Source organism: Leptopilina boulardi, unplaced genomic scaffold, assembly GCF_019393585.1.
Source record: "Leptopilina boulardi isolate dan_hultmark-lab unplaced genomic scaffold, ZJU_Lbou_2.1 LbouV2_80, whole genome shotgun sequence".
Taxonomy (NCBI): domain Eukaryota; kingdom Metazoa; phylum Arthropoda; class Insecta; order Hymenoptera; family Figitidae; genus Leptopilina; species Leptopilina boulardi.
Genome location: NW_026138028.1, coordinates 449304 through 474200, shown reverse-complemented (window position 1 = coordinate 474200; position 24897 = coordinate 449304). Strand labels below are relative to the sequence as shown.

Genomic DNA, 24897 nt, shown 5'->3' with positions numbered 1-24897 from the left:
AAGCAGAGATGAGACGTTATTTAATGTAAAACATCTAAAATAAAGGATAAAGGGGATTTCACAACAGATGTCATACTTCGGATGTTTTACTTCAAATAAATGTGAAAGTAACTGTAAAAGTACCTTTATTAACCATGTTTGACAGTTTGGTTATAATTGTAAATATTATTGTGATATATTAGTTTATACAATTTTCAATAAAAAATACATATATTTATGTAAAAGAAGACTGTAAAAAGTATATTTTTTTAACATTAAATAACTAAAATATTGTAAACAAAAATACAATGGCACGAATACAAACTTCTGGTTATGATGGTTTACCAAAAAATTTTATTTCTGCAATGAAAACTTTATTTGATATTATGGATGATCAAAATACGGGATTTATCAAATTTTCCGATATCGAAGAACGTTGGCAGGATGATGGTGCTCAGGTAATAATTTTTTTTCTCATATTTTAAAATTATTGTTTATCTACTCTAGTTTTAAATTAAAAATTTTAATCTTTTGAATTTTACTAAAAATAAAGTTTTATTCTGTTTATTATTCTAATTTCCATAGAGTATTTTAAATATAAGGTAAAATAAAGATCATATTTATTAATTTAAAAATAGGGCCTTCCCAAAGGTGTGTTAGAAAGTTTGAAAAAAGTTGCACCATCAAATGGAATGTTATCATTTGAGAGATTTTGTGCAGGTTTAAAAATATGTCTTTTACATCTAAAAGTTGAAAATGATGCCAAAAAGCACGATTCTCAACCTAATAGGCCACCATCTGCACCAACACTTGTTGAGACAGACACAAAATCAACATGGTCTTCACCAAATACGGCAACAATTAGACCTAACAATGTTATATCACAACAACGAACACTCAGTATGCCTCAATTATTACCCGGACAAAAAGAAAGAAATTCACAATTTGAAAATTTAGATTCACGAATTTCCCATGATCATCAACAAAAAACATCAACAAAACCTTATGGTTTATCAAAAACATCACGTCCAAATCCTATTCTCGATGGAAGAACTTTAAATACTGATAGAAATTTTGATAAATCGGAAATTCGTACAGCTCTACAAAATTGGCAAATGAATTTATTAATGAGTGATGATAAATTAGATAAACGTCCATTGAATGATAGATATCATACAGAATCAAGATCTTTATTAAGGCATGTTTCAAATTTGGGTGATGAGAAAATAGTTGAATTGCAAAATAATGATATTGATATTAATGCAAAAAAAGCATTAAACAGACGTAGAGAACCAAGACGACATACATTGCAAAATGGAATTGATTATAATATGGTAATTACACTTGAATTATTCTTTCCTATTTAATTAAATATTTAGAACTTAATAATTAATTTTTTTTTTTTAATAATCGTAGATGAAAAGAATGAAACAAATTGAACAAGAAAAAGATGTTTTACTACAAGGTCTCGCTGCTGTTGAAAAAACAAGAGAATGGTATTTAAAACAAATATCAGTAACACAGGAAAAAATTAAACATCTCGGTCAAATGGGCTCTCATGTGGTATGATTTTTAATTATATATATATATAAGGAGATTAAAATTTTTCAAATTAACAAAATATGAATTACAGGAACAATGGACGGAAGCTCAACAAGAGCGTTTAGAATTACAAAGAGCAAGAGTTCTTGAAGTTAATCGACATTTAGCAGCATTGATAAGTAGTTGGGAACGTGGCGGTCTATCGTTTCATATTTTTTTGAGTAGCAATGCTCAAATGAATCAAAATATTGTCTCTAGATTAAAGCAACAAAATCAAAAATTAACTGAGGTAAATTTCAAAATAAAAATTAAATTCTTTCTTAAATTCAGTTTATCTCGAATTGTCTTTTGGTTTTTTTTACAGGAAGTAAGTAAAAAATCTCAACGAATTGCAATTTTAGAACAAGAGAAAGATAGTCTTTTGAGAGAAATTAGACAATCAGGAATTGTTCAATCTCGAAGATCAACAATAATACATGAACAACATAATCAAACATTCATGTAAGATATATTTACTGTTTTTATCATAAAAAACTTGATATCAGTTTTCATATATGAAAAACATACTCTTTTTTAGAATATGACTACATTGCAGAATTCATTTTGCAGCAATAATTGATGCAGAAATAATCTTAGAAATTCTTAACCAAAAAAAAGTGGGAAAAATTTGAAAATTTTATTCGCATTTGGATAAGTATTAAAAAAATAATGTAAATAAAGTTTATTATTGACTTTATTGTAAGAAAAATATTATAAGCATATTTTATAATCATGTTATTAGATTATATTGCTAACACAAAGGTTTCTAATTTACACCTTTCTTTAAAACAAAAGGGTAGGAAAAATGATACAAATATTTTCATTTTTTATAATTAATTTGCTTATAATTCCGTCCATTTGATTTTTTACTTTTTTGAAAATATATATACAAAATATTATGTTATTTGAGTAATTAGTTTATTTTAATTTCACCTTCATTCAAGTTCAGTTTTATTTCAGCTATTCTAATCAAAGATTTTTTTTAGGAATTTTTGCTGCAATTGCAGAACACAGACACATATTTATTTATATGTGACATACTTAATATTCATTAAAGTAGTATTTTTCTCCCAACATTCCATTCACTGTAATGTCAAATGTTATCATCTATCCTAATATCCGTCGTTGATAACGGGGTTTTGATAACATGACAAAAGTATATATTTATATATATAATAATTTTATCTAGAATTTATATTTTAATTTTATTCAAATAAATATTTTCAATTTATTTAATTTTAAAATAAACATTTTTCTTTAAAATTAAATAAATTGCTTAATTAATTTATTTAAAAATCAATGTTTTAGTTAACTTTAAAAATAATGACTAAAGAAAATCAGCATAAAATAATTTTTAAATATATATATCTTAAGAGGAAAGAATGACGGAAAAAATTGTAAAATAAAAATGAACGTAAAAGAAGAAGAAGATGAAGAAGAAGAAAGTGCATTGCCTTCGCGTGGATATATACATATATATGTACATATGTGTATGGCTTTAGACCATTTTTATCATCCACTCACACAGCCGACACCCCACGCGTGGTTTACTAACAGTTCAGATGTCTCGAGATACTTGTGGTGTATTCTTATTATATATTATATATCCTTCGGCTTAGTTCTATTTCATTAAACTGTGGTATGTATTTATTTATTTACTGAAAATTCAATAGTTATTCATCATTGAAATAATTCTTTGATTAATAAAAAAATGTATAATCAAAATATATTAATTTTAAATCAGAGAGTATATTAAAAATAAATATACGTTTAAAATAATTCAAACTAATATACATATATTTCTTTATTTTTGCTTGCTTTTTAAAAATCATTTTACTATACTTTATTGGAAATTTTTTTGATATATAAATTTAAAATTATATGACTACCTATATAATTAATTATTTATTAAAATTACTCAAATTTATTGTTATTAATTATTGATTTTAGGATTAAATGTTTATTAATATCTAAATTTTTTTTCCAAAATTTGAAATTGAAATAAATTTACATGATTAAACAATTTTGATTATTAGTGAATGTAAAAATTTATAAACATTAATTATTATTTATATTTTTCAGAAATTAATCGACATTGAAGACATCTCGTTTTAATCATAGATGCTTGATAGCTTGTTTTAATTATTAAAATGCCTTTAAAATTCACTGCTTTCCTCATCTTATTATTAGGTATGTACAATATAAAATTATAATTATAAAAAATAATAATATATCGCGATTCTATTTTTATTATATTACTTTAATCAATTTAAATTTATCAATAAACTTAAATCAATTTTTGTTTGATTTTTGTACAAAGTAAGTATTTTGTACAAAATAAGTATTTTTAATAATAATTTTTTTTAATTATTAAAATACAATTATTGAAACTAGTGTAAATGCAGGAAGTGCAGTTCCTGCATATTATCAATTTGAATGAATAAAATATCTGTTGATCTAACAACGTAGGAGGAATATAATAAGAACATTATGTGCTATGAAAGGGTAGCTTCTTTGATAGTATGATCTTTTTTTTCCAGTAATTTTTGCAAAAGGATGTGAAGTAGATCAAATGCATAATGCATGTAGGATTATTAATAATCAGTGTAATTGTGGATTTGGCTGTAAATCGGAGTATCGATATTTAACTCAGGAACAATGTAAAATAGCTTTAAAAGGTACTTTAATAGTTTTCAATTTCATTTAATTAATTAATTGATGATAATTTAATTTCAAAATTAATGTAATTTTCTTGTTAGTTTTTGTTATATTTTTTCAAACTAAAAATCTTTTAAAACAATTCCATATGAATTTAATAAAATGATTTTTTTTCATTTCAATAGGAGAAGAAAACAAATGTTCTTCTAATCCATGCAATGCAGGTGCATGTTTACAAATCTCAGTACCACCTAAATATAAATGTAGCTGTCAGGGTACTGGATTTTATGGTTTAAACTGTGAAAAAAGTAACTATTTTTTAATTTCTATTATTTTAATGCACAGAAAATTTTGTTAATATTAATTAATAAATATAATTAAATATTATTTTATAAAATAAATTTTGTTTTTTTTTGCAGATTGTCATGTTCCACTCGATCGTCGTCAAAGAGTTTTTCGACCATTCGAGTGCATTGTAATCTAGGTTCAATATTACAAAAGCTTTAAGATATAAATCAATTATTTTAATCTATTATGATTTTAAATATTGTAAACTAAATTTAATTTTTTTTGTACATAACAAATTATAATTAAGTATTCAAAGTATCTAAATATTACAAAAATTTCGTTTTGTAATATTCATCATTTTTTTCAATTTCTCTTTTTTATAATAAAAAAAAAAATTATTAATAATAATTTACATATAAGAATGAATGCGACAAGATAGTTTTTATTTTCTAGTTTAAACCAATAATAATATTAATAATAATAAAAATAATAACTGTCACATGATCTTCGTACAATAAATTTTATAAAATAATAAATTATTTAGTGTTTCTCAAGTACCTATAAAGAATAAAATTTTACCCATAAAACAAACTTTGAAAATTTTAAAAGCATATGCACGAAAAAAAACTATTTTTAAAAATAATGCGAAGAAAAAAAATGCAAAATGGTTCAAAAAAATTAGGAAATTTATTGAAATATCTGATGCTTTCATTGTTTATTTACCAACAGTTTTACAGTATGTCGTCATACGATGATTGTATCTATGGGTCACAAGACAAGCGCTTAGTTTGTACGTGCTTGTTTATTTTTATTTTTTTTGTTTTTTTAATTTATTATTTTGTGATTATGTTACTCCTTTTCATTATACTTCTAAATAATGCCACAATCCCTAGTGGCAAGTGTAATTTTTTTTTTCCGAGTAATTAATAAGTTTTGCCAATAATTGTAGCTATCGTGAGAAAACTCAATAACATTCAAAATGTATAATAAATATTTTTAATGTACGAAAAATATTTATTTTGTAAATTAAAAATTTTTATTCAACAAAATTAGAGACTGAGAAAATATTATATTTTCAATTATATTATAAAATATCAATTTCAATTCACAAAATTTACTAATAAATTCATTTCTTTTAAAGTATTTTCTAAATTTTTTAAATTATTTAATGTTTTCTTAACTAAAAAAAAAAAATTAATATTAAATGAAGAGACTGAAAAAATAATTATAATCAAAAGTTTATAAACATTTTTAAAACAAATCTTAAAGAAATTTGAATTCAATAAATAATTAAATAAACAGTTATTTGTACATATAAATTAAAATTATTATGTTTATTTAATTTTTTTCTTTTCAAATTAAAAACTTTTTGAGCACACCTTTGACCTGAGTTTAATCCTCATTTCACAGTAACAAAAAAAAGTTATATGTAAAATCGAAGGGTAAGCCATTAATTTGATTTCATTTGCCGTTCATTTTTTAATTACACTTTTAAAAAGTAAAATTTGAATAATTTAATTACAATCATCTTTATACAAAAGTTGATCTGATAAAAATTTATTAAGTTTTAAATTAATGAAAAAATATTTTTATGCTAAATTTGATTTCTATTTGGGGGGAGGGGGGGATTTTATCTAAATAATAAATACATTCTTGTAAAGATTTTTAACAAGAAAGAATTTTTTTGTTTTTAGTCTCGGCACCCACTGCTGATAAAAAAATCTTTGTTTCTTTTTTTATATATGTAATTAATTAAGAATCGAGCAGCAACTAGGTATGTCAATAACATTTTCTTTTTTTTTTCTTCGTATAAAGTTCACAAAATTCCATTGGTACAGGTTTTTGTTCATATATTATGAATTCACTTGTCTGCATTTGTGTATAATGTACAAAATTATGTACTAAACGCTTATGTACAAGTTTTCATGGTAACACGTGCGTGAAACAAAATGTAGACTAGTGAAAGTCATAAATATAGAATTTTAGATAAAACTGTACAAAAAGATTCTCTTTCTCAAATTTAGTGCATTTAAGCAACTGTCAATGAGATTTACAACTGATGTTTTTTTTATTATTACCTTCTACAATGTAAAAGAAAATTCATATAAATAAATATTGTTTTTAACATTTAAGTATATTTTTTATAAAGACAGTCGTGACATTGATTAATCTTTTTTTTTTTTTTATTTCATCCACTCAAATCGATTTTGTAATGTATGATGAATTATAATACTGCAACAAAACTTTTTTTTCTCTATCAAAAACTTCTTTTCAATTTTTTCATTAAAAAAAAAAAAAAAAAGTGATTTCGATGTTTGTGCAACTAATTCATCTCTCAGTGTTTCATGTGATGATAATATCAAATTCAAAATTTAATGATTCTGATGGGTATTTATCTTTTTTTTTTGTTTTTTTTTTAATCAGATAAATTTGTTATACTAACTGTTGGAAAATTATCTGATTTTTTTCAGACTACCACCATTATTATTTTATTGTTGTCACATTAGTCTCAATTTGGCAAACATTCTTACGTTTGTATTTGTTTCTTTTAAAATAATAATAATTAATTAATAATATAATCGTAATAATCTCGACGCCTTTATGCGCGGACTAAAAGTAAAAATAATATACATACAAGCTGGTAAAGTGACCGTTTTGGAGGTATTATCATTTTCTTTATTCTTCATCAATGGCACCAGGAATACGTTGCGTTCTTTCTTGCGCAAATCCACGTGTTCCATCAGGACCTCGTGGCTGTCTAACTACTGTTAATTTAGGACCAGCATCATCCAATGATATTGTACGCAGCCGACTTATAAGACGTTCAGGTCTTTGTTGAATCGCATCACTGAAAAAATTGACAAAAAATTATTTTTGTAAAAAAATAAGAAAATAAATAAATTTGAAAAAAAGGTTTTTTTTTACCTTAAACGTGTAACATTGCAGGCGGATGATTTTCCAGTTCGTTGATTTGTTACTAAAACAAATTCCACCTGATCACCTGGTTGAAGAGTAGCATTATCACGTACCTCACTCATATGGAAGAACAATTTTCTACCCTCATCAATTTCATATGTTAAAAATCCAAAGGGCCCTTTAACAGCATCAACTGTTGCACGTCGTTTTTTTCTCACAGCAACAATATTACAAGCGTGACCCTCTGAGTCGACCTGCAGCTGCACTGGATCACCCGCTTGTAAAAGTTCCCGTTTATTTATCAAACCCATTATACCAAATTCATATTCCGGCGTTTCCTCATCTTCCGTTGATGGATTTATTTTTATTAAACCAGCATACTCATGTTGTTCGGGATTTGCACTTCTCAATGGTCTCAATACAGTTCCATCCAATACATCGCTTACTATTGATGGTCTTGGAATGCTTCCTTTTGATAAAATTTTCACATGATCAGCAGCAACACATCCACCTGTTGATCTTCCATTAGCTGAACTAATTGTACATTCAATGTCAGCGCCTAATTCCAATGTTGCAGCGTCGCCTTCAAAATTACTGAAAGCATATTAAAATTAAATTTATAGAACTTTTGAACTCTTGGGTATTTTATGTTTATGATTATTATTGTACCTGAAGTGAAAAAATATTTCTTTCTCATGATTGACTGTTTCAATGAATCCAAAACCGTCTTTGAGAGCAGCTATAAATCCTTGGTAAGTTTGTCCACTTGGCTTTTTGGTTCCATTTGTTGCTTTTTCATTGGTTGTGGAATTCAGTTGCGATATATCTACCGCAACAAGTTCCTTATTTCGTTTCACTTGGCAGATGCTAAATTTGACCTGACAAATTAAATCGAAGCAATTAGTAAGAAATATTTTAAAATTGAAAAAATAAAAATATATTAATTACTTTATCACCAAGGTTTGGAATACTTTTTGGATCGCAGTCCTTGATAAAGAAAATAATGCTTTTTTGTTGACCATCTTTTAAATAACCAATTAATCCTGGTTCGTTGCCATTGGTATCCTGAATTACATTACCTAGCACATCTGATTCTATTACTGTTTCAAATTGAACACTACCTGGTGGCAGATGTTTCAACCTAATCGCACTTTGTCTGCTATTAGAAAATGAAGAGGAAGGATCCTGAAGGAAATATGAATAAATAAATTATTACAAGTGCTTAGAAAATAATAAAAATAAATAATAAATTAAATTCTTACTTGAATAACAGTAAATTCAACTTCATCACTAACACTGATTTCCCTATCAACATCTAGCACTTCATTAAAATGAAAAAAGAGTCTCGGATCTCGATCTACACAGCGAATAAAACCAAAACCATCTTTAAGAGCAGCAATCATACCCTGTTCCCGTCTTTCACCAGAAACAGTAAAAGATTCAGGCAAAAGTGATATTTCCGTTGCTCTTTTCAATTGATCTCTGGTATCAGTTGCAATTCTAAATTGAACCCAATCGCCATGTCTGTAAATTCAGTTATTATTTCGTTTTGTGTTATAAAACAATTAAATAATTCTATTATTCAGTTAACAAACCTGAGAGTAAAATCTCCTTTCTGATCTTTATCACCAAATGGTACTTCAACTTCTGAATGATCCGGTGCACGGTAACGTATCCTACCCGGCAATGGATCACTTTGATGTCTAGCTGAATTACCACGTTCCAAAGGTTTTAAAACTTGTCCCTTAACTACATCGGTGCTTATTTCTTCAAAAACAATAGATCCAGGTGGCAATTTTGTTATATTACAAGCCACTTCTTTACCCTGTAATTATATAATTATAATTATAAAAATAATTAATATAATCAAAAATTTGTGTAAATTTTAAACTTACATTACGACTCTGGATAATAAATTCTACGTCGTCACCCAATCTTAATTCATCTTTCATAGACTTAGCTTCGCTAAAGTGGAAAAATATTTCCTTTACAACATCGGCGCGTTCGATGAAACCAAAACTTTCTTTCATCGAGCATACAACTCCACGGTAACGTACTGGATGAACAGGATTCTCAAGTCGCACATGACAGGCTCCTAAATTTCCTCTGCAAAATAAAATCCGTATTAATAGAAATTATAAAAAAATTCCTTCAAAAAATTTTTGAATTCAAACACACCGTTGATTTGTAGCAATTTGAAATGAAACCTTATCACCAGCACGCAAAGTGACGTTTCCTTCGACATCATCTTTGGTATAAGGTAAGAAAAAACATTCTCCTCTATTTTCGTAACTAATTCTCCCTTGTGAATCACCGCTGGCTTGTAGTTCCGTTGTAACGTTTCCTGTAACTCGTTCCTCACTCATTACCTATAAAAAAAGTCGATTAATTTCATAATCATAAATAATATGGGAAAATTTTTCACTCACCACTTCTGGAGCAATTTTACTGACAAAACTCGCAATCGGTTTTCCAGTACGACGATCATATGTCATTTCAAATTCCACTGGATCACCAATTTTTAAATGTTCAATATTACCACTAAATTGGCTAAAGTGAAAGAATAATCTTGCTTGCCTTTCACAGCATTGAATAAATCCATAAGAGTGCTGTATAATAATAAAAAGAAAAAATTACATTTTATTTCTTATGAAAAGAAACGAAAAAAAAGGACAATAAACTCACCAATAATTTTTCAATAATTCCTGTTTCACGTGTTCCTTGATTTCCAGATTGATCTTGATAAGAATTATTCGTAGTTGTTTCACTAGTGAAATTAATATTGCTCTCCATACCTGTGAATGTGCTTATAGGAAACCTTGCTGATCCATTTCGAGGTGATTGTGAATTGGGAAAAGTTCCATAACTTTTCCCACAATCAGGTGGTGAATTCATATAATGATCACCACTGTAATTGGTTCCATTTCGATAAGTATTGGTGGATTGATGAGGCAGAGGTAAAGCTTTGGGACTCGTTATGGCCATAGATTTATAATCAAGGATTGCTGGATCTGAATTCATGATCGGCGGCTGGAACGTTTTCCACTGAGGATTACTTGACATTGTTTTCTTTTCTTTTTTTTAAAGTCGATGCTGTTTTTTCTTTAGATTTTTTGCTAATTAATCGTTGAAACAATTAGGTAATTCCTTTTTTTTTATAAGTTTGCGCCTATTTCTCACTCAATATATATATAGATAGATTATATATATATATATTTTTTTTTTACTTATATTTAGAAATTTTAGTCTTTTCAATTATTTAAGTGTTAACATAGATATCACAGAATGGTTCTTGGTACCTTATATCTTCGTTTACTATTTACGACTTTACGAGAACTTAATAATGAGGAAGAAAGGCTCTTTGAAATGCTGACTTTTTTGTGACCAGGAAGTGGGAAGGAAGGTATTTGCAGTATTATTTCAATACGTATCATCGATAGCCGATTAAAAAAAGCACCAGGATTATTATGAGCGATATTTTATCACTCTCAAAAATTTAGATGTTTTTTTTTCTATATCATTGACAAAGGGAAGGAGAGTTAGCAATTCTTCAAACCGCAATCACGGTCACCGTACTGTGTATCTAGGTCCTTCTCATAAAGCGTATCGCGGCACAAATATACAAACGAACGATACAGTTAATACCAGTGTTATCAATCCTTATATGTGTACAAAATTCTTAGCACATCTTTATACCGTCGATACTTTCTATTTATAACAACTGCTTTTTTTGTTTTTTTGTTTTTTGATAATTTTTTTTTGTTTTAATTTAGTGTATATTCAAGAATAACCGAAATTTCTTCTTAAACATCAGTCATCCTTTATAAAAGAAGACGATTAAAAACATTGGAAATTTAAAGGATAAATGATTTAGCTTGAAAATCCTCAGATGTCTTCAATGCGTGCTGAATGTGGTTGTGTCGTTCCAAAAATTCTGTTTTATCGTTCTTCTTCTTCTTCAGCTTTGAAAATCTTGAATTTATACTGAGCGTTTGTTTCAAAAATGTCCTAAACTAACAGTTACACAAACTGAAAACAAAAATAAATGTGTTTATCACTATGCATTTTCTTTAATTAAAATATAAATTAGTGGAATTTAAATCTCTTATTTATTTAGCAAGTTTCTGAGTATTTGAAATTGTAATATCAAATCTAAACAAACTGTTTTTCTGGTGACAATTCTTAGATTTAATAATAATAACAATAATAATTTTTAATAATTATTAATCAACAGAATATTTTTTAAAATTAATATTACTCTTCAAATAAAAGACAAAAATAAAAACTAGTTTATTAAATTCAGCTATTAAATTTAAAAAATAAAGCAAAAAAACACGAATAAAATTAGAGAATGTCATACAATAATAGTTAATGGTTAAAAAAAAGTGTTTCCGATAAAAGTAAAACATGAATTAAAGATATTTATAAACATTTTTTAAAGAAATCTCCAAAATATTAATTAATTGAACAAAACTAATAAATAATTAACCAAAAAATTATTAATTTTGATCTGCATTATAGTGAGGTTGAATCATAATATCGAATGGAGTAACACACACTCCATTGAGTATGTGCCTTTTTGGGTCAGAAAATTGGAAATATAAAACTATATAAAAAGCAAATAAATATCAATTTTTTCAGTAATGAGAAAAAAGAGAATAAAAATTAAAAAAATAGGTTAATCACTGTAAAAGAGGAAAGAATTATAAACGATAGAATTATTTGCTCATACAATGAAATATAAATATATTGTGTCCAATATACACTGTCGTCGGTTAAAATTCCAACACTTTTTTTAATGGAATGAATTCAGAATATATTCAAAATTCACTATAACCGCCAAAATTTCATAATTTTTGAATCATCAGCAATCAAGATAACAAATTAATTGTTATCATTTAACTGTATACAAATAAATGTAATTGTAAATGATAGAAATTTTTAGAAAACTCACCACGAAACAGCACAGCACTGACGACAGCCGCCATGTTGAATGTCAACATTCACACTCGCATACAAAACAAGAGCAATTTCAATTCTGCTACCTTCTTTACCGACCAATTTTGACTTTAAAAAAAAAAATATTTTTACAATAATTTTTAATTCAAGTATATGCATAAGATTGCTGAAATAAAATATATATGCATATTTTAATAATTATATATTGATAAAATTAGTTGATACAACTAAAATATTTACTATTTTTAAAAATTAATTAATTATAATTATAGCTTCATAAACAGAGTTGTGTACACGTACTTAAGGTTTACGGGTTTCATACTTACCCATCTCTGGTGTGGAGGGAAGTACATTTCATATTTCGAACGTTCTACTCCACAACAAAGTCAACAAATTGTAAAAAAGGCCCTAAAGTCAGTTAAAATCAAACGAAATCGATGCTTACCGCCCGGTGGATTTTGGTTTTTTGATTGTCAATAAATTAAACAATAAGTTTATAGTTAATTTTTTCGAGTAAGTAATTACTTTAGAATATTTTCATTTACAAAAATTTCACAAAGTTATTTTTTAAAGATGATTTCCGTTATATTATTATTGTTCATTTTTCACATAACCTTACTTTTTTTTAATTTTTGTAAGTTTGACAATACATTGAAAATTATAAAAAAGTATTTTAAAAAGATAAAGTCTTTTTAAATTAAGTTTTTCACCATAAAGAATATTTCAAGTATACTATAAAAATAACAATAAAATTTACCTTATTTATTTATAACTCGATTTAATTATTTATATTTCTCTTTTTATACTAGAGAAAATAATTTTTATTATCTTCATTATATTATGAAAATTATAATTATATTTAATTAATAAAAATAATTCACTGGAAGAATAGAAATAAATAGAAAAAATGGGTTTTTTTTAAACCGTTTGCATTAACAATTGTTAGGAAAAAAATTTATATTGCAGAAAAAACAGTTTTCGAAAAATTAAACTATGACTCTCACAGAAATGGAGCCACTGAAAATTCACCTTGACTCCTTGGAGATGGCAGGGAAAATGGTAGACAAACACATTAATGCAGACAGTAATTTTCCATCGTTAATTAATCTTATGAGATATACTGTACAAGGTATTGTAGACAACATCTTTTTAGTAACAATAATAATTTTATTTTTCTACGATAATTTATTATACTATAATAAAAATTATATTTACAGGTGGTCCAACAGTTAGCGGTTTAGATGTATATGATTATCCAAATTTAAATGGTTCTAATTTATTAAATGTAAATCATATGAAAATTCACAGTAAAATTCCATTGCCCTCAGAAGTTATGGAGCATTTTGGACGTATCCTTTTTAAAATTGGGTTCTTTTTAATATTTAAAAAAAAGAAAACATTAATAACTTTAAAAATTCTAAATTTATTTTTCCTAATAGAAAAATTCAGATATGCAATGTCACTGCATGATGGGACTTTTTACAGATATTTCGAAAGCTTGGCTGACAATTGACAGTGACATTTATGTTTGGTCCTATGAAAATGAGTATGTTTTCTTATATTTAAAATATCTGATATAAATAGTAAATAGAATTATATATTTTCATTATTCAATAGATCTGATGTGGCGTACTTTGATGGATTGAATGAGACAATTATTAGTGTTGGCTTAGTGAAACCAAAACCAGGAATATTTCAAAGTTACGTGAAATATTTGCTAATTTTAACAACTACTGTTGAAATAACTGTTCTTGGTGTTACTTTATCCGAAACGAGTAATAATAAAATTCTTTCTATTTTTCTAAATTAATCTATTTATTTTTTTCTAAAATATTCTATTCTTCAAGGCTCACAAGGAGAAATACAGTTAGTTCCAGAACCAATTTTTACGGTTACCACTGATGGAGTCGCTATTACGACTATTGCAAATACAAATAGTGGTAGAATTTTTCTTGGCGGGAGAAATGGATCCCTTTATGAAATATATTACCAAGTACTGAGAATTTTAATTGTTTTATAATCCGTAATAAAAAAACATATATTATTTAATTTCTTTTTTTTTTAGGCGGAAAGTAGTTGGTTTGGAAAACGTTGTAAAAAGATAAATCATTCAGAAGGTCCATTATCGTTTTTGGTACCTTCATTCGTTTCAATTGCATTAAGTGAAGAAGAAGCGATAGTTCAAATATCAGTAGATGACACGAGGCATATTTTATATACTCTTGGTGATAAAGGAAGTATAACTGTTTGGGATATTGATAATGGAGGAGCATCTAAAATAACATCGATGACACAAACAACACTTGTACAAAATTCAGTTCATGCTGTTAAGTATGTATTATTCAAATTTTTATTTATTTTTTATTTTTTTTTTATATTTTAAATAATTTATTAATTTTCACTTGGTTTTTTTTTAAAATTTTAATAGAACCCTTGATAGTAACAATTTTCGGCCTTTGGTTAGTATATCGGCTATTACAGAATCAGAGTCGCAACATTTGAATTTAGTTGCAGTTGCAGCAACAGGAACAAGATTTTATTTTAGCTGCAGTTCAGTTTCAAATCCCAGCAGTAGACCACAGGGTCTTCAATTAATTCATGTTAGATTACCACCTGGTTATGCCGCTAATGCTCCTGTTATTAGACCAAGAAAAGTTCAAATGTCCCATTATAGAAAAGGTGAGTTTTTTTAATTTAACTTGAATTTAATTTCCTATTTTTTATATATTTTTTAATTATTAGGAACTTTAATACTAACCTGTGGCGGTGATTCTGAAACTGTATGGTGTTTAACAAATGATGTTTTTCCCTTCACGAGTTATCTTGCCGAAACACAAAGTATTCTTCCATTGGATAGTCCAGTTTGGTCGATGGCAGAAATTCTCGGTGAACCTGCAATAAAAATAGAAACGTTTAATGGATTACAAGGAGATCCACCCCTTTTAGTGAGGCAACATATGGAACCACCTAGGAAATTTATTTTCCTAACTGCACAAGTAAAATAATATTTAATGCTTTTTAATCTAATTTTCATATCAATAGTAATAATTAATATTTTTAAAATTTTAAGGGAGCAATAATATTAATGCAAGAGCGACCAGTCGATATTCTTCGGCAGCTTCTATTAAAACAACGAGGTCCAGATTCAGAAGCAGTGAGAGCTTATTTTCAATCACAATCACCAGAACAAGCATGCGCTACTTGTTTGATTTTAGCTACCCTTGAAAGTTCTCAAAATGTTCAAGTGAGTTTTTTAAATAATAATAAAATTTTTTTGTTATTGTAACTTGGATTTAACATTTTTTTTAAACTAGTTATCCGAATGGGCAACAAGAGCATTTTTCTTATATGGAGGACAAAGAATTTCTAATGCACCAAATATGGAGATACACAGTGGATTTTCAAATTTAAATGCAGGAGATCTTCGAACATCAACGCCAAGAATGCAAGGTTTAGAATCACGATCGCCTATCTTTAGATCACAACAAATGGGTATTTCAACAGATTTGTCATTACAACAATTTTCTGGAAAACATGGAGGCTTGTATCTTTATGTTGGTAGATTATTGAGGCCATTTTGGAATTTAAGATGCATCAAACAAGAAACTGTTAATAGTAAATGCCAGGTAAAAAATATTTGTTATTTTTATTTATGTACAAATTATTTTATATAATATGAAATATTTTTAGATACTTAGTACAGTGTCATCGAATCAAGTTGGATGGGTTTTGGGACATTTACAAGCTCTAAGATCATTTTTAAATAAAAACACCTACATTTCTAAACAGTATGTTTCTAATAATTAAAATTATTTAATTATAATCTAAATATTTGGATTTTAATTAATTCAATTTATTTATTTATTAAACTTACAGGTTTAGAGATAATTCAACTCGAAATATGACAAATGGCTTTGAAATGAGTCAATTCAATGAACCAATTGTTGAGGAAAGAAATTCATTGGATGCATTGAAAATTTTCATTACTCATGCTTGTGAAATTTTGGGACTTTGGAAAATTCTCTGCGAAAATCAATTACAAAATATTGTTAATTGTCTCTCAAAGGTTAATTTTATAGTGAACATTATTTCTATTTCTATGTTGTTCATTTATAAGAATTAATAAACTAAAGTTTAAATATTTTAGGAACAAATTAATCAGTTTTCAACGGCAACATTTAGAGATTTGATTTTAATTGGTCATGAAATATCATCTTTGCTTATTATCCACTTGATTGACAGGTGAGTAAATATTTTGTCTTTCTATTTAAATGCCAGTAAATAATTTTAATTTCGTAAAATTGCAAATTCAATTTTCGATAATGTTTATTTTTATGTAGTTATTTAGGTGACAATGCTTCAGTTGATGCTGTTAGTGCAAAATTACGCGAAATCTGTCCAAATTTGTATAGAAGCGAGGACGCTATTTGTTCAAAGGTTCGTTCAAATTTAATTTCAAAATTAAATTTCATTAATATCTTAAAAATGATTTAATAATTTATTTAACAGGCTAATGAAATTATTCTAAAAGCAAAAAATTGTACAAATAATGAGGAAAAGGAAACGTACTTGCAGTCTGCTCTTAAGGTACGTAAAAACTTTAATAATTAAATACAATTAATTTGTATTTAATAAACTGTTCCGATATAAATTATGAAAATAAATTCTTCAATTTAACATAAAATATCTTTGGTACCTCAAGTAGAGGAATGGGAAGTCACACGGAGTTTCAATGTAACTTTATAATGGAAAATATATCACAAAAAAGGGGTATAAATTCTTTAAAATGTAACTTGTTTTAAATGTTCATTTTTCTGAATCAGTAAATTGTGAATAATAATGAAATATTTTGATTTTTTTTTATTAGCTGTGTAAAGAAGTTGCTCCAAGATTAAATTTAGCAGCTGTTTGTCAACAATTTGTAGCTTGTCAATTTTATTCCGGTGTTTTGGAACTTTGTCTTTGTTGTTCAGAGAGAATTGATCCTAATAATGCTGCATTGCATTATTATAAAAATAATGAGCCAATCGAAGATTATGAAGGCAATGCTGCTTATTCGAAACGGTATTATTTTACCTTTTTTTCTAAATGTTAAAAAAATTAATTCAAAATACTTAAATTCAAATTTTCCCACAGATTAGAAATTTACAAAGAATTCACTGCAATGTTAGATCATCTTTATAATCAAAGTATTTCTAATCCTCTGACACCAACAATTCCAAGTAAACCAGGTCCACCTATTCGAAATACATTAGCTACCAATGTACCAGCAAAAGATGTGGTAAAATATTCATCAAAATAAATTGCTAATTTCATGATAAAAAATATTTTTATAATTAAAAATGAGTAATTTTACAGTTACACGATATTATCGATGAGGCATTGCATTCATCGTGTGAAACTTTACATGCATCAATTTATTTGTGGATGATTGAAAAAGGACTTCATGGAGAATTAATTGCACTTGCTGCACCTTCTTTGGAAGCATATCTCATAAGAGTTGGAGCACCAGAATTATTATGGCAATATTATGAACGAAATAAAAATCACGCGGGAGCTGCTAAAATCTTAGATTCACTAGCTTCGAAACCAGGGTATATATTTATAATAATATAATTAATATTTCATATCTATATTTAATTATTCATCAAATTTGTCTTTTTTTATTTAAAGAACTGGCGTTCCTTTAACTCAACGTGTTGAATATTTAGCACGTGCTGTAATTTGTATGCGAAGTGATAGAGCAGGATATGCTCCTTATCTTGGAGTTTTTCTCCGTGAACTTGAAGATAAAGTAGAAATAGCAAGAATACAGCAACAGGTATATATATTTTTTGTTATTAAATTATTATGAACTATTAAATATTTATTATCATTTAAAATGATTAACGATATTTTAAATTAAATTTCAGATATTAGAAACAATTGTAAATCAGGAAAATATTCTTGATGCTGACACTGTACGAGATGCAAGGATGAGACTAAATTCTTCCTTATTAGATATTACACAAGTAATTTTGTCTAATTAGAATTATTTCAAATTAATTTTAATAACTTGTAATTAAAACAGAATTGTTCAAAAAAAAAAAATTATTTTTAAACAATCTTGAACTTACTTTAATAATAATTTTCTATACTCGTACGCAAAATAAGATTTTAAAACATTTATTTTCAGTTATATGAAGATTATGCAGAACCACTTCAACTTTGGGAATGTAAATTGTCAATAATTCATTGTTCAGGACATCAGGATTCAATGTTAATTCAAGGAATTTGGACCAACATAATTGATAATGGTAACATTTTTTTAAAATATAGTAATTATAATAAAAATAATAATTTAATCATTTTTTTAAAATATAAATATGATTATGTTTTCTGGTTTAGAATTAAGAAATGCTACATCTCCATCATCGGAAGACAAATTAGTAATTCTCTTGACTAAAATTAAACAACTTGGGCAGGATTATTTTGGAAGTCCACATTGTTTCCCAATAGGTATGAATTGTTATTTTTATATTGAATTACTGTTTAATTAAAATATAAAAGAGTTTTTTATCTTTTTTTCTAGACTTTTTATTAAAAGAATTGGAAATTCGAGCCTGTCGATTGAAAGTTTCTAATGATCATATAATTAAAGGACTTTTACAATTAGGAATCCCAATTGAAGATCTTTTAGACTACTATGATAAGTAAGAAGAATAAATCTTATTTACAAAGCAAACGTGTTAATTGTAAAAAAAATATTTGTTAGCCATTTGTTTGCAATCAGTACCTTATTGTTTTTTTTATTTTAATTTACAGAATGATTGGAGGAAACAATCGTACGTGGCTAAACGAAGGCAATGAATTCCATTTAATTGAATCAACAATGAATCTAGTTAACTATTTCATATCCAATTCAACTGTAACTAATAACTTTAACAGGTAAGAAGCTTAATTATTGTAAAACTTTAATAATTATTTTTTTTCTGTTTACTAATCCTAAGAATTTTTTTTTCCAGAATGAAAATAATAACAAAGTGTCAAGATGTAATTTCCAAATGTTTGACGACACTCTTTAGTAAACCAAATGGAGGACAATTAATTGAAAAATTACGATCAATACAAAGTGTGCTTAATCGTTTGTAAACAAATTTTTGTATTGAACTTTGAAGTAAAACAAAATCAATACACAATTATGTAAAAAAAAACCCAAAGTTATTTGATATTTTTATTATACTGCTACTATTACTACTCAGTATGTCTTTTTTATAATACTCTGTACTTTTGCAATTGTTATTTCTAATAAACACATTCCGACACTAAGTAAAATTATTTACTTATCATCCCACAAGTTATTCTTGATATTTAAATTTAAAAAATATTGGATATAAAAGAAAAGAATTTATATAAATTTTAAAAATATTTATTTCCATAAATCTTAATTATATTTCAGTAAAACTACGTCAATTCGAAACATAACATCTAAATAACACGGTATAATAAAAACAAAAATGGGGGAAATATGAAAATAACGAGTGAAAATAAATTAGCGAAAAAAATTATGAAATTTAGATAATGGATATGTGATGAATAAATTATGTTTTTTTAATTATAAAATCAGTATTTTTCACTCATATTCAACATTCATGACAGTTTACAGGGCTTTACTAGAAAACAGTATTAATATTACAATTTTTGTTTACCAATTATTCATACACTTTCATATTTATTCTTCAATCACTCATTTAAAATTATAATCAAATTTTTATCACTTTTATCAATTGCCTACAGTCTTATTATTATATTTTTTTTTATTGAAGAATCATATCTAATCAAAAGAATTTAATAATTATTTTTACATTTACATACTTTTATTTATATACCTAGTAATATATTTTTTTAAATTATTAAGGACAAGTATCAAAATATTTTCTTATAAAATATAATTTATTCAAATTTAATATTTTTGTAAAGAAAAATGTTGTTTGTAATTATTTGAAAAGTGTAAAAAACAATTTATTTGAGATCTTTTTAACCAGATATAATCCATTCAATAAATTAATTCTATAAAAAAAATTCATCACATCATTCATACGTCTACGATATAAATTCCCATGAAACGGAATTACTACCACTATTACTACTTCCCGTTCCTGAAGAATTTCTACTCATTTGTGGCCAATGAAAGTGAAATTTTTCATTATCATCAGCATGTAATTCATTATTTGTTTCCTTATTATTAGAAGTAGATAATCTAGATCTAATTCCTAAAGTAGTTGGCCTTTTTGATGGATCTTCATTTAGCATCATTTTTAATAATGATAACTGCAAAATGAAATTGTCAATTAAAAAAAAAATATTAACACTTCTTTAATTTATAAAATTTGTTTTCATTAAAGAAAAAAACAATAATTTCTTACTTCTGTTGGACATTGAGCTTCAAAATTTTCGGGAAAAATCAAATTCCTCAAATTTGTCAAAGCTACAATTCTTTCCATTTCAGTTGAAAATGGAATTAATAATTCAAAAAGAATAATACCTAATGAATAGATATCTACTTTATAATTATATCTTTTGCCATTCATTTGTTCTGGTGACATATACAAACGTGTTCCAACTCTTGCTGTATGTTGAACACCCTCTTGTGATGTTACTTCAAGAGTATCACATGGTGTATGAACATCATCATAACTTTCTGTCATTGCAACTAATCCAAAATCTCCAATTTTCACTTTTTTATCAAATGACAGAAAAATATTTGATGGCTAAAAAAATTTATTTTTATTGATTTTAATGTAGATTAAATAAAAAAAAAGGATTAAAATTACTAATTTACCTTCAAGTCACGATGAATAAGACCCTGTAAATGAACATATTCCACAGCATTGACAATTTGTTGGAAAATATTCAATACATGAATTGTATCTCTTGATCTATTTTGTTCCTTTAACCATTCTCTTAAACTCATTTTTTTACATAATTGCATTTGTATGTAAAGAAACATTTTAGCAGATTTTTTCACAAGTTTTCTATCCTGTAAATTTAAGCTCAATGATGCTTTTCTCTCTTTTCTTTTTTCACTTTCACTTTGAGTTACTTGAAAAATAATTGATTCTGTACTATCGTAGTGAATTTTATTAACAGTCAATTCTTCAATATTTTCCGGTAATTCATCTTCTTCTTCATCTTGAATATCACTTGTATAATTTTGACTGTATTCTTGAGATCCGTCAATATCTTGCAATCGTCCACTTTCATGAGTTTGGAATACTATAAATGAATCACTATCCTTGTTATTTAATTTTAATGCTTCAAAAGCACTATCCACGGAAGATTGTTCACTAGGTGGAATATTAACATGAACGGAATTTGATGATTTTATATCACTAAGATATGAGCTTGAAATAAAATCAGAACTTGAAAGTTTTTCTTTATTTATCCAAAATTTATCATGTTCCTCTTGCCAACCAATTGGAGGACACTCTATCCATGCATTAAAATAACGAACAACATTTTGATGATCTAATTTTGCAAGTGCTCGAACTTCTCTCATAACTCGTTCTCTAGAGTTGCGACTAAAGATAATCATATTAGAGATTTATTTAAATCTATTTAAATTTACAAAGAAAAATTCAAATATTTACCTATTTGGTAGTGTTATTCGTTTAATTGCATAATTACATTCATCAACTTTATTTTTTGCTTCAAAAACAATTCCATATCCACCTTTTCCTAAACAATCAACAGGTTCATAATCAGAGAGAAAACGAGACGTAAATTCACCACTATTATCAACAATTGCTTTTTGATTCTCTTCCTTTTTCTCTACATGTGTTTCAATAATACAAGGCTGGAAAAATAAATTTTTCATTGTAGAAGAAAATATATTAAAAATATAATACAATATAAATTAAACTTACTGGAACGAGTGCGTCTTTAATAACTGAAGATGCATTAAAAAGACTTTGTGTTATCATAAAATTTAAAACAATCGCTGTTGTAATTGAAATCAATAATACTTCTTTCCTATATCAAAAAGAAGTGTAATAATTTTAATTTTATTTTTTTTAAACAAAACGTTATATTAAAATACTTACCACCAATACCAAAGGGAAATTATAATTACTGGTACTGATGTATCCTCTTCATTTTCATCATAATCATCCTTTGAAGAGTCTTGTTTCTCAAATGAATTTATTTTATTTACTATTGTTGTATTATTACATTGATTATCACTACCGATAAATAATTGTTGCTTGGAATATAAATAAAATCCATTTCCTATATAGATTAAAAATTGCTATATATTTAATTAAATAATTATTTTAAAATTAAACTATTTATAAATACCATTTATATAGTTTGAACTATACAAGACAGACAAAGCAGTGGATTGAACATCATCGTTTGATTCTATTAAAATTTTATTTTCTATTCTCTCTTTATCTCTTTCTGAAAAAGCTGAAAAATAATTATAAATATTTAACAATTTTATTTCGATAAAATATAACATCAAAAAAATAATAAATAAAATTAATATACCAATTGCAGAATAAGGTTTCCAGGGAAACATGGGTGTTAATTCTTTCACTGTAACACTGGGTTCAAGTAATGATTTTAATTTTGGATTTTCTTGAACATATAATTGCATATTATGCATTCCTAAATAAAGACCAGGGCTTATTGAAAATTCACTATTTGATGATTTTTCACTATTATCAAATAAATTAATTTCTTTAACACCAGAATTATCTTTCATTTCATTATTGTTATCTTCTTGCCATATTGTCACAATCGGAGAACTGAACTATGAAAATATTTTTAATTACAAAATAAAGCAGATATTTAAATATTATTTTAACTAACTAATCCTATGAAATAAAATTATATTAACCTTGTGTTCCCATAATTTTAATGTAGGATCATTTTTATCAACAGCCCATACAAGTCCTTCGGGAATAATTGCTTTTATTTCAATATCAATCGGAATTCTTTTATTTTCTCCATGACAATTGTTATGTGTCTTTGGAGGCAGTGAAAAACCATGTTGACCAACACTAAAATTCCATCTGTTGAAATAAAAAAGAAAATTAACATTTAAATTTTATTTCAAACTTTAAAAAAATTTGTTTGAAAAATAATAACCTTTCATGGCCAGAATGAGATTCAACAGCACGAATAGTTTGTTGATGCCGTTGAATAATAAGTACTTCTTTATTCATATAAGATTCGCCTTCTGTTGTATTTTTACAACCGTGCACATCACATTTATACAATATTTCACCAGTTAAAAGAGCAACACCTGAAAAATTAAAAAAGAAATAAATAACTCAAATTATTGTTCTTTAAGAAAAAAAGAATTACGTAATTTTTTTTTATTTAATTTAATGTAATAAAAAATACTAACCATATGAACGAGTTTCTTTTCCCCCGGAGAAAACTAAATCAGAATAACGAAATGAAGATTTTAACAATTGATCTGCAGATAATGGCACTGCTTCTAAATTTTCACCATCAAATTTATATAATCCTCCATTCAATGATGGAATTAATCGAACCCATTGTCCATGATTGTTTAACTAAACAGAAAGAATTAAAATGCGTAATTCTTCATTAAATTTAATGTTGATTAATTAAAATTTTCAATTTCAAACCTTGAAAATAAGATAAAACATTATTATTTATATTATTTTCTTGAATTACTTCTCTTTGATGAATATTTGACGATAACATTGGCTCTTTTCCTAAATCTAAGGACCATGCTTTTCTTCCATGATCGGCAGCATTTAAAGCCGATACTTTTCCATCCAAAGTACTAACGAATAAAAGACTAAAAAAAATTAATTTAAATTATTATAGAAATTTAAATCTATCAACATTGATACTACTTGCATTTAAATAAAAATTTACTTATTAAAATATTGTATATGTAAACAAACAATGAATCTCTAATATTTTAAGAATAAATTACTTACAAATTATATTTATTATCAGGAATGTTATAAAGCTGTAAAAAAAACTACCTGTGTGGAGGAATATCATCATCATCAGATGTGGCATGATCACAGAATGGTAATTGGCGAATTTCAGCAGTATTAACAAAAACATAACAGCCCAAAACAATTAATAATAAATTAAGTGCTTTTGTCCACTTAAGGGAATTATACATTTTTAAACTTATTAAAATTAAACTATTTTATTTACAAGTAGTTTAATAAATATTGTAGATTGTTAACGTCATACATAATAACGAAAACTTATCATGAATTTATTTTTACAAAACATAAAAAAATTTAACTGTTTTGAAACACTGATCATAAATTCCTGTTTTGTTTTAATAAATATAAACACATAAACAATGTATATAAAAATATATATACAGTGCAAAAATAGGGGGAAGTTGACTAATTCACAGCTTTCATACTTCCCAGGTTCTACTGTAATACATTTGCCGCCATCTTAAAAAAAGTCACGTGACACCACTATAACCAACATAAAGCTGGTTCTGCAACAACATTTTTTTCTTGAACC

General features: G+C 26.2%; 5 protein-coding genes across 7 annotated transcripts; 3 read left to right on the top strand and 2 right to left on the bottom strand.

Annotated features, from left to right (window-relative positions):
* The first annotated feature begins 129 nt into the window (after nucleotides 1-129).
* LOC127290791 (suppressor APC domain-containing protein 2) lies at nucleotides 130-2464 on the top strand. 2 transcript variants are annotated; one of them, XM_051319583.1, is made up of 6 exons: nucleotides 130-437; nucleotides 618-1313; nucleotides 1396-1542; nucleotides 1613-1810; nucleotides 1886-2022; nucleotides 2131-2464. In XM_051319583.1, the coding sequence occupies exons 1-6, from the start codon at nucleotides 288-290 to the stop codon at nucleotides 2138-2140; spliced, it is 1338 nt and encodes a 445-aa protein (XP_051175540.1). In that variant the 5' UTR covers nucleotides 130-287; the 3' UTR covers nucleotides 2141-2464. The 2 variants fall into 2 exon arrangements, with proteins under 2 accessions (XP_051175540.1, XP_051175542.1); XM_051319585.1 differs by having other exon boundaries at nucleotides 131-437; nucleotides 2099-2464.
* A 487-nt stretch (nucleotides 2465-2951) lies between these two features.
* LOC127290792 (uncharacterized) lies at nucleotides 2952-5042 on the top strand. The gene is made up of 5 exons (XM_051319586.1): nucleotides 2952-3199; nucleotides 3643-3750; nucleotides 4101-4238; nucleotides 4404-4526; nucleotides 4638-5042. The coding sequence occupies exons 2-5, from the start codon at nucleotides 3711-3713 to the stop codon at nucleotides 4700-4702; spliced, it is 366 nt and encodes a 121-aa protein (XP_051175543.1). The 5' UTR covers nucleotides 2952-3199; nucleotides 3643-3710; the 3' UTR covers nucleotides 4703-5042.
* Nucleotides 5043-5204: 162 nt separating this feature from the next.
* Nucleotides 5205-12482, bottom strand: LOC127290790 (cold shock domain-containing protein E1). The gene is made up of 11 exons (XM_051319582.1): nucleotides 12377-12482; nucleotides 10108-11451; nucleotides 9852-10031; nucleotides 9601-9791; nucleotides 9318-9528; nucleotides 9018-9247; nucleotides 8685-8946; nucleotides 8371-8607; nucleotides 8092-8300; nucleotides 7432-8016; nucleotides 5205-7354 (listed from the first exon to the last, which is right to left on the bottom strand). Exons 2-11 carry the CDS (start codon nucleotides 10483-10485, stop codon nucleotides 7183-7185), a joined length of 2655 nt encoding a protein of 884 aa, XP_051175539.1. The 5' UTR covers nucleotides 10486-11451; nucleotides 12377-12482; the 3' UTR covers nucleotides 5205-7182.
* A 284-nt stretch (nucleotides 12483-12766) lies between these two features.
* LOC127290789 (nuclear pore complex protein Nup154) lies at nucleotides 12767-19695 on the top strand. Of its 2 annotated transcripts, none has more exons than XM_051319581.1 (26): nucleotides 12767-12894; nucleotides 13388-13510; nucleotides 13599-13730; nucleotides 13831-13927; nucleotides 13999-14156; nucleotides 14229-14374; nucleotides 14447-14712; nucleotides 14810-15060; nucleotides 15124-15377; nucleotides 15452-15625; nucleotides 15696-16007; nucleotides 16072-16169; nucleotides 16258-16447; nucleotides 16529-16623; nucleotides 16722-16818; nucleotides 16891-16968; nucleotides 17249-17445; nucleotides 17518-17662; nucleotides 17740-17975; nucleotides 18055-18202; nucleotides 18294-18392; nucleotides 18557-18677; nucleotides 18769-18879; nucleotides 18953-19073; nucleotides 19186-19308; nucleotides 19386-19695. In XM_051319581.1, exons 2-26 carry the CDS (start codon nucleotides 13390-13392, stop codon nucleotides 19510-19512), a joined length of 3897 nt encoding a protein of 1298 aa, XP_051175538.1. In that variant the 5' UTR covers nucleotides 12767-12894; nucleotides 13388-13389; the 3' UTR covers nucleotides 19513-19695. The 2 variants fall into 2 exon arrangements, with proteins under 2 accessions (XP_051175538.1, XP_051175537.1); XM_051319580.1 differs by having other exon boundaries at nucleotides 12777-12894; nucleotides 13348-13510.
* Nucleotides 19696-19767: 72 nt separating this feature from the next.
* LOC127290785 (eukaryotic translation initiation factor 2-alpha kinase-like) lies at nucleotides 19768-24851 on the bottom strand. The gene is made up of 13 exons (XM_051319577.1): nucleotides 24390-24851; nucleotides 24070-24196; nucleotides 23774-23945; nucleotides 23512-23668; nucleotides 23261-23435; nucleotides 22909-23173; nucleotides 22717-22827; nucleotides 22464-22647; nucleotides 22287-22392; nucleotides 22011-22216; nucleotides 21203-21941; nucleotides 20787-21131; nucleotides 19768-20691 (listed from the first exon to the last, which is right to left on the bottom strand). The coding sequence occupies exons 1-13, from the start codon at nucleotides 24533-24535 to the stop codon at nucleotides 20464-20466; spliced, it is 2961 nt and encodes a 986-aa protein (XP_051175534.1). The 5' UTR covers nucleotides 24536-24851; the 3' UTR covers nucleotides 19768-20463.
* Nucleotides 24852-24897: the final 46 nt, after the last annotated feature.

Bases quoted from the DNA above. Each gene is read 5' to 3' on its own strand.
- LOC127290791 (XM_051319583.1), top strand. From the start codon at position 288: ATGGCACGAATACAAACTTCTGGTTATGATGGTTTACCAAAAAATTTT. The intron at 1,314-1,395 runs GTAATTACACTT...TAATAATCGTAG, and splicing joins ATGGAATTGATTATAATATG to ATGAAAAGAATGAAACAAAT. The intron at 1,811-1,885 runs GTAAATTTCAAA...TTTTTTTTACAG, and splicing joins AAAATCAAAAATTAACTGAG to GAAGTAAGTAAAAAATCTCA.
- LOC127290792 (XM_051319586.1), top strand. From the start codon at position 3,711: ATGCCTTTAAAATTCACTGCTTTCCTCATCTTATTATTAG. The intron at 3,751-4,100 runs GTATGTACAATA...TTTTTTTTCCAG, and splicing joins TTTCCTCATCTTATTATTAG to TAATTTTTGCAAAAGGATGT. The intron at 4,527-4,637 runs GTAACTATTTTT...TTTTTTTTGCAG, and splicing joins TGGTTTAAACTGTGAAAAAA to ATTGTCATGTTCCACTCGAT.
- LOC127290790 (XM_051319582.1), bottom strand. From the start codon at position 10,485: ATGTCAAGTAATCCTCAGTGGAAAACGTTCCAGCCGCCGATCATGAAT. The intron at 8,608-8,684 runs GTAAGAATTTAA...TATTTCCTTCAG, and splicing joins TTGAATTTACTGTTATTCAA to GATCCTTCCTCTTCATTTTC. The intron at 8,017-8,091 runs GTACAATAATAA...ATATGCTTTCAG, and splicing joins GAAATATTTTTTCACTTCAG to TAATTTTGAAGGCGACGCTG.
- LOC127290789 (XM_051319580.1), top strand. From the start codon at position 13,375: ATGACTCTCACAGAAATGGAGCCACTGAAAATTCACCTTGACTCCTTG. The intron at 16,448-16,528 runs GTTAATTTTATA...TAAATATTTTAG, and splicing joins TTGTTAATTGTCTCTCAAAG to GAACAAATTAATCAGTTTTC. The intron at 17,446-17,517 runs GTATTATTTTAC...ATTTTCCCACAG, and splicing joins AATGCTGCTTATTCGAAACG to ATTAGAAATTTACAAAGAAT.
- LOC127290785 (XM_051319577.1), bottom strand. From the start codon at position 24,535: ATGTATAATTCCCTTAAGTGGACAAAAGCACTTAATTTATTATTAATT. The intron at 22,828-22,908 runs GTATATTAATTT...ATTATTTTTCAG, and splicing joins GAAACCTTATTCTGCAATTG to CTTTTTCAGAAAGAGATAAA. The intron at 22,217-22,286 runs GTAAGTTTAATT...TTATTTTTCCAG, and splicing joins TTAAAGACGCACTCGTTCCA to CCTTGTATTATTGAAACACA.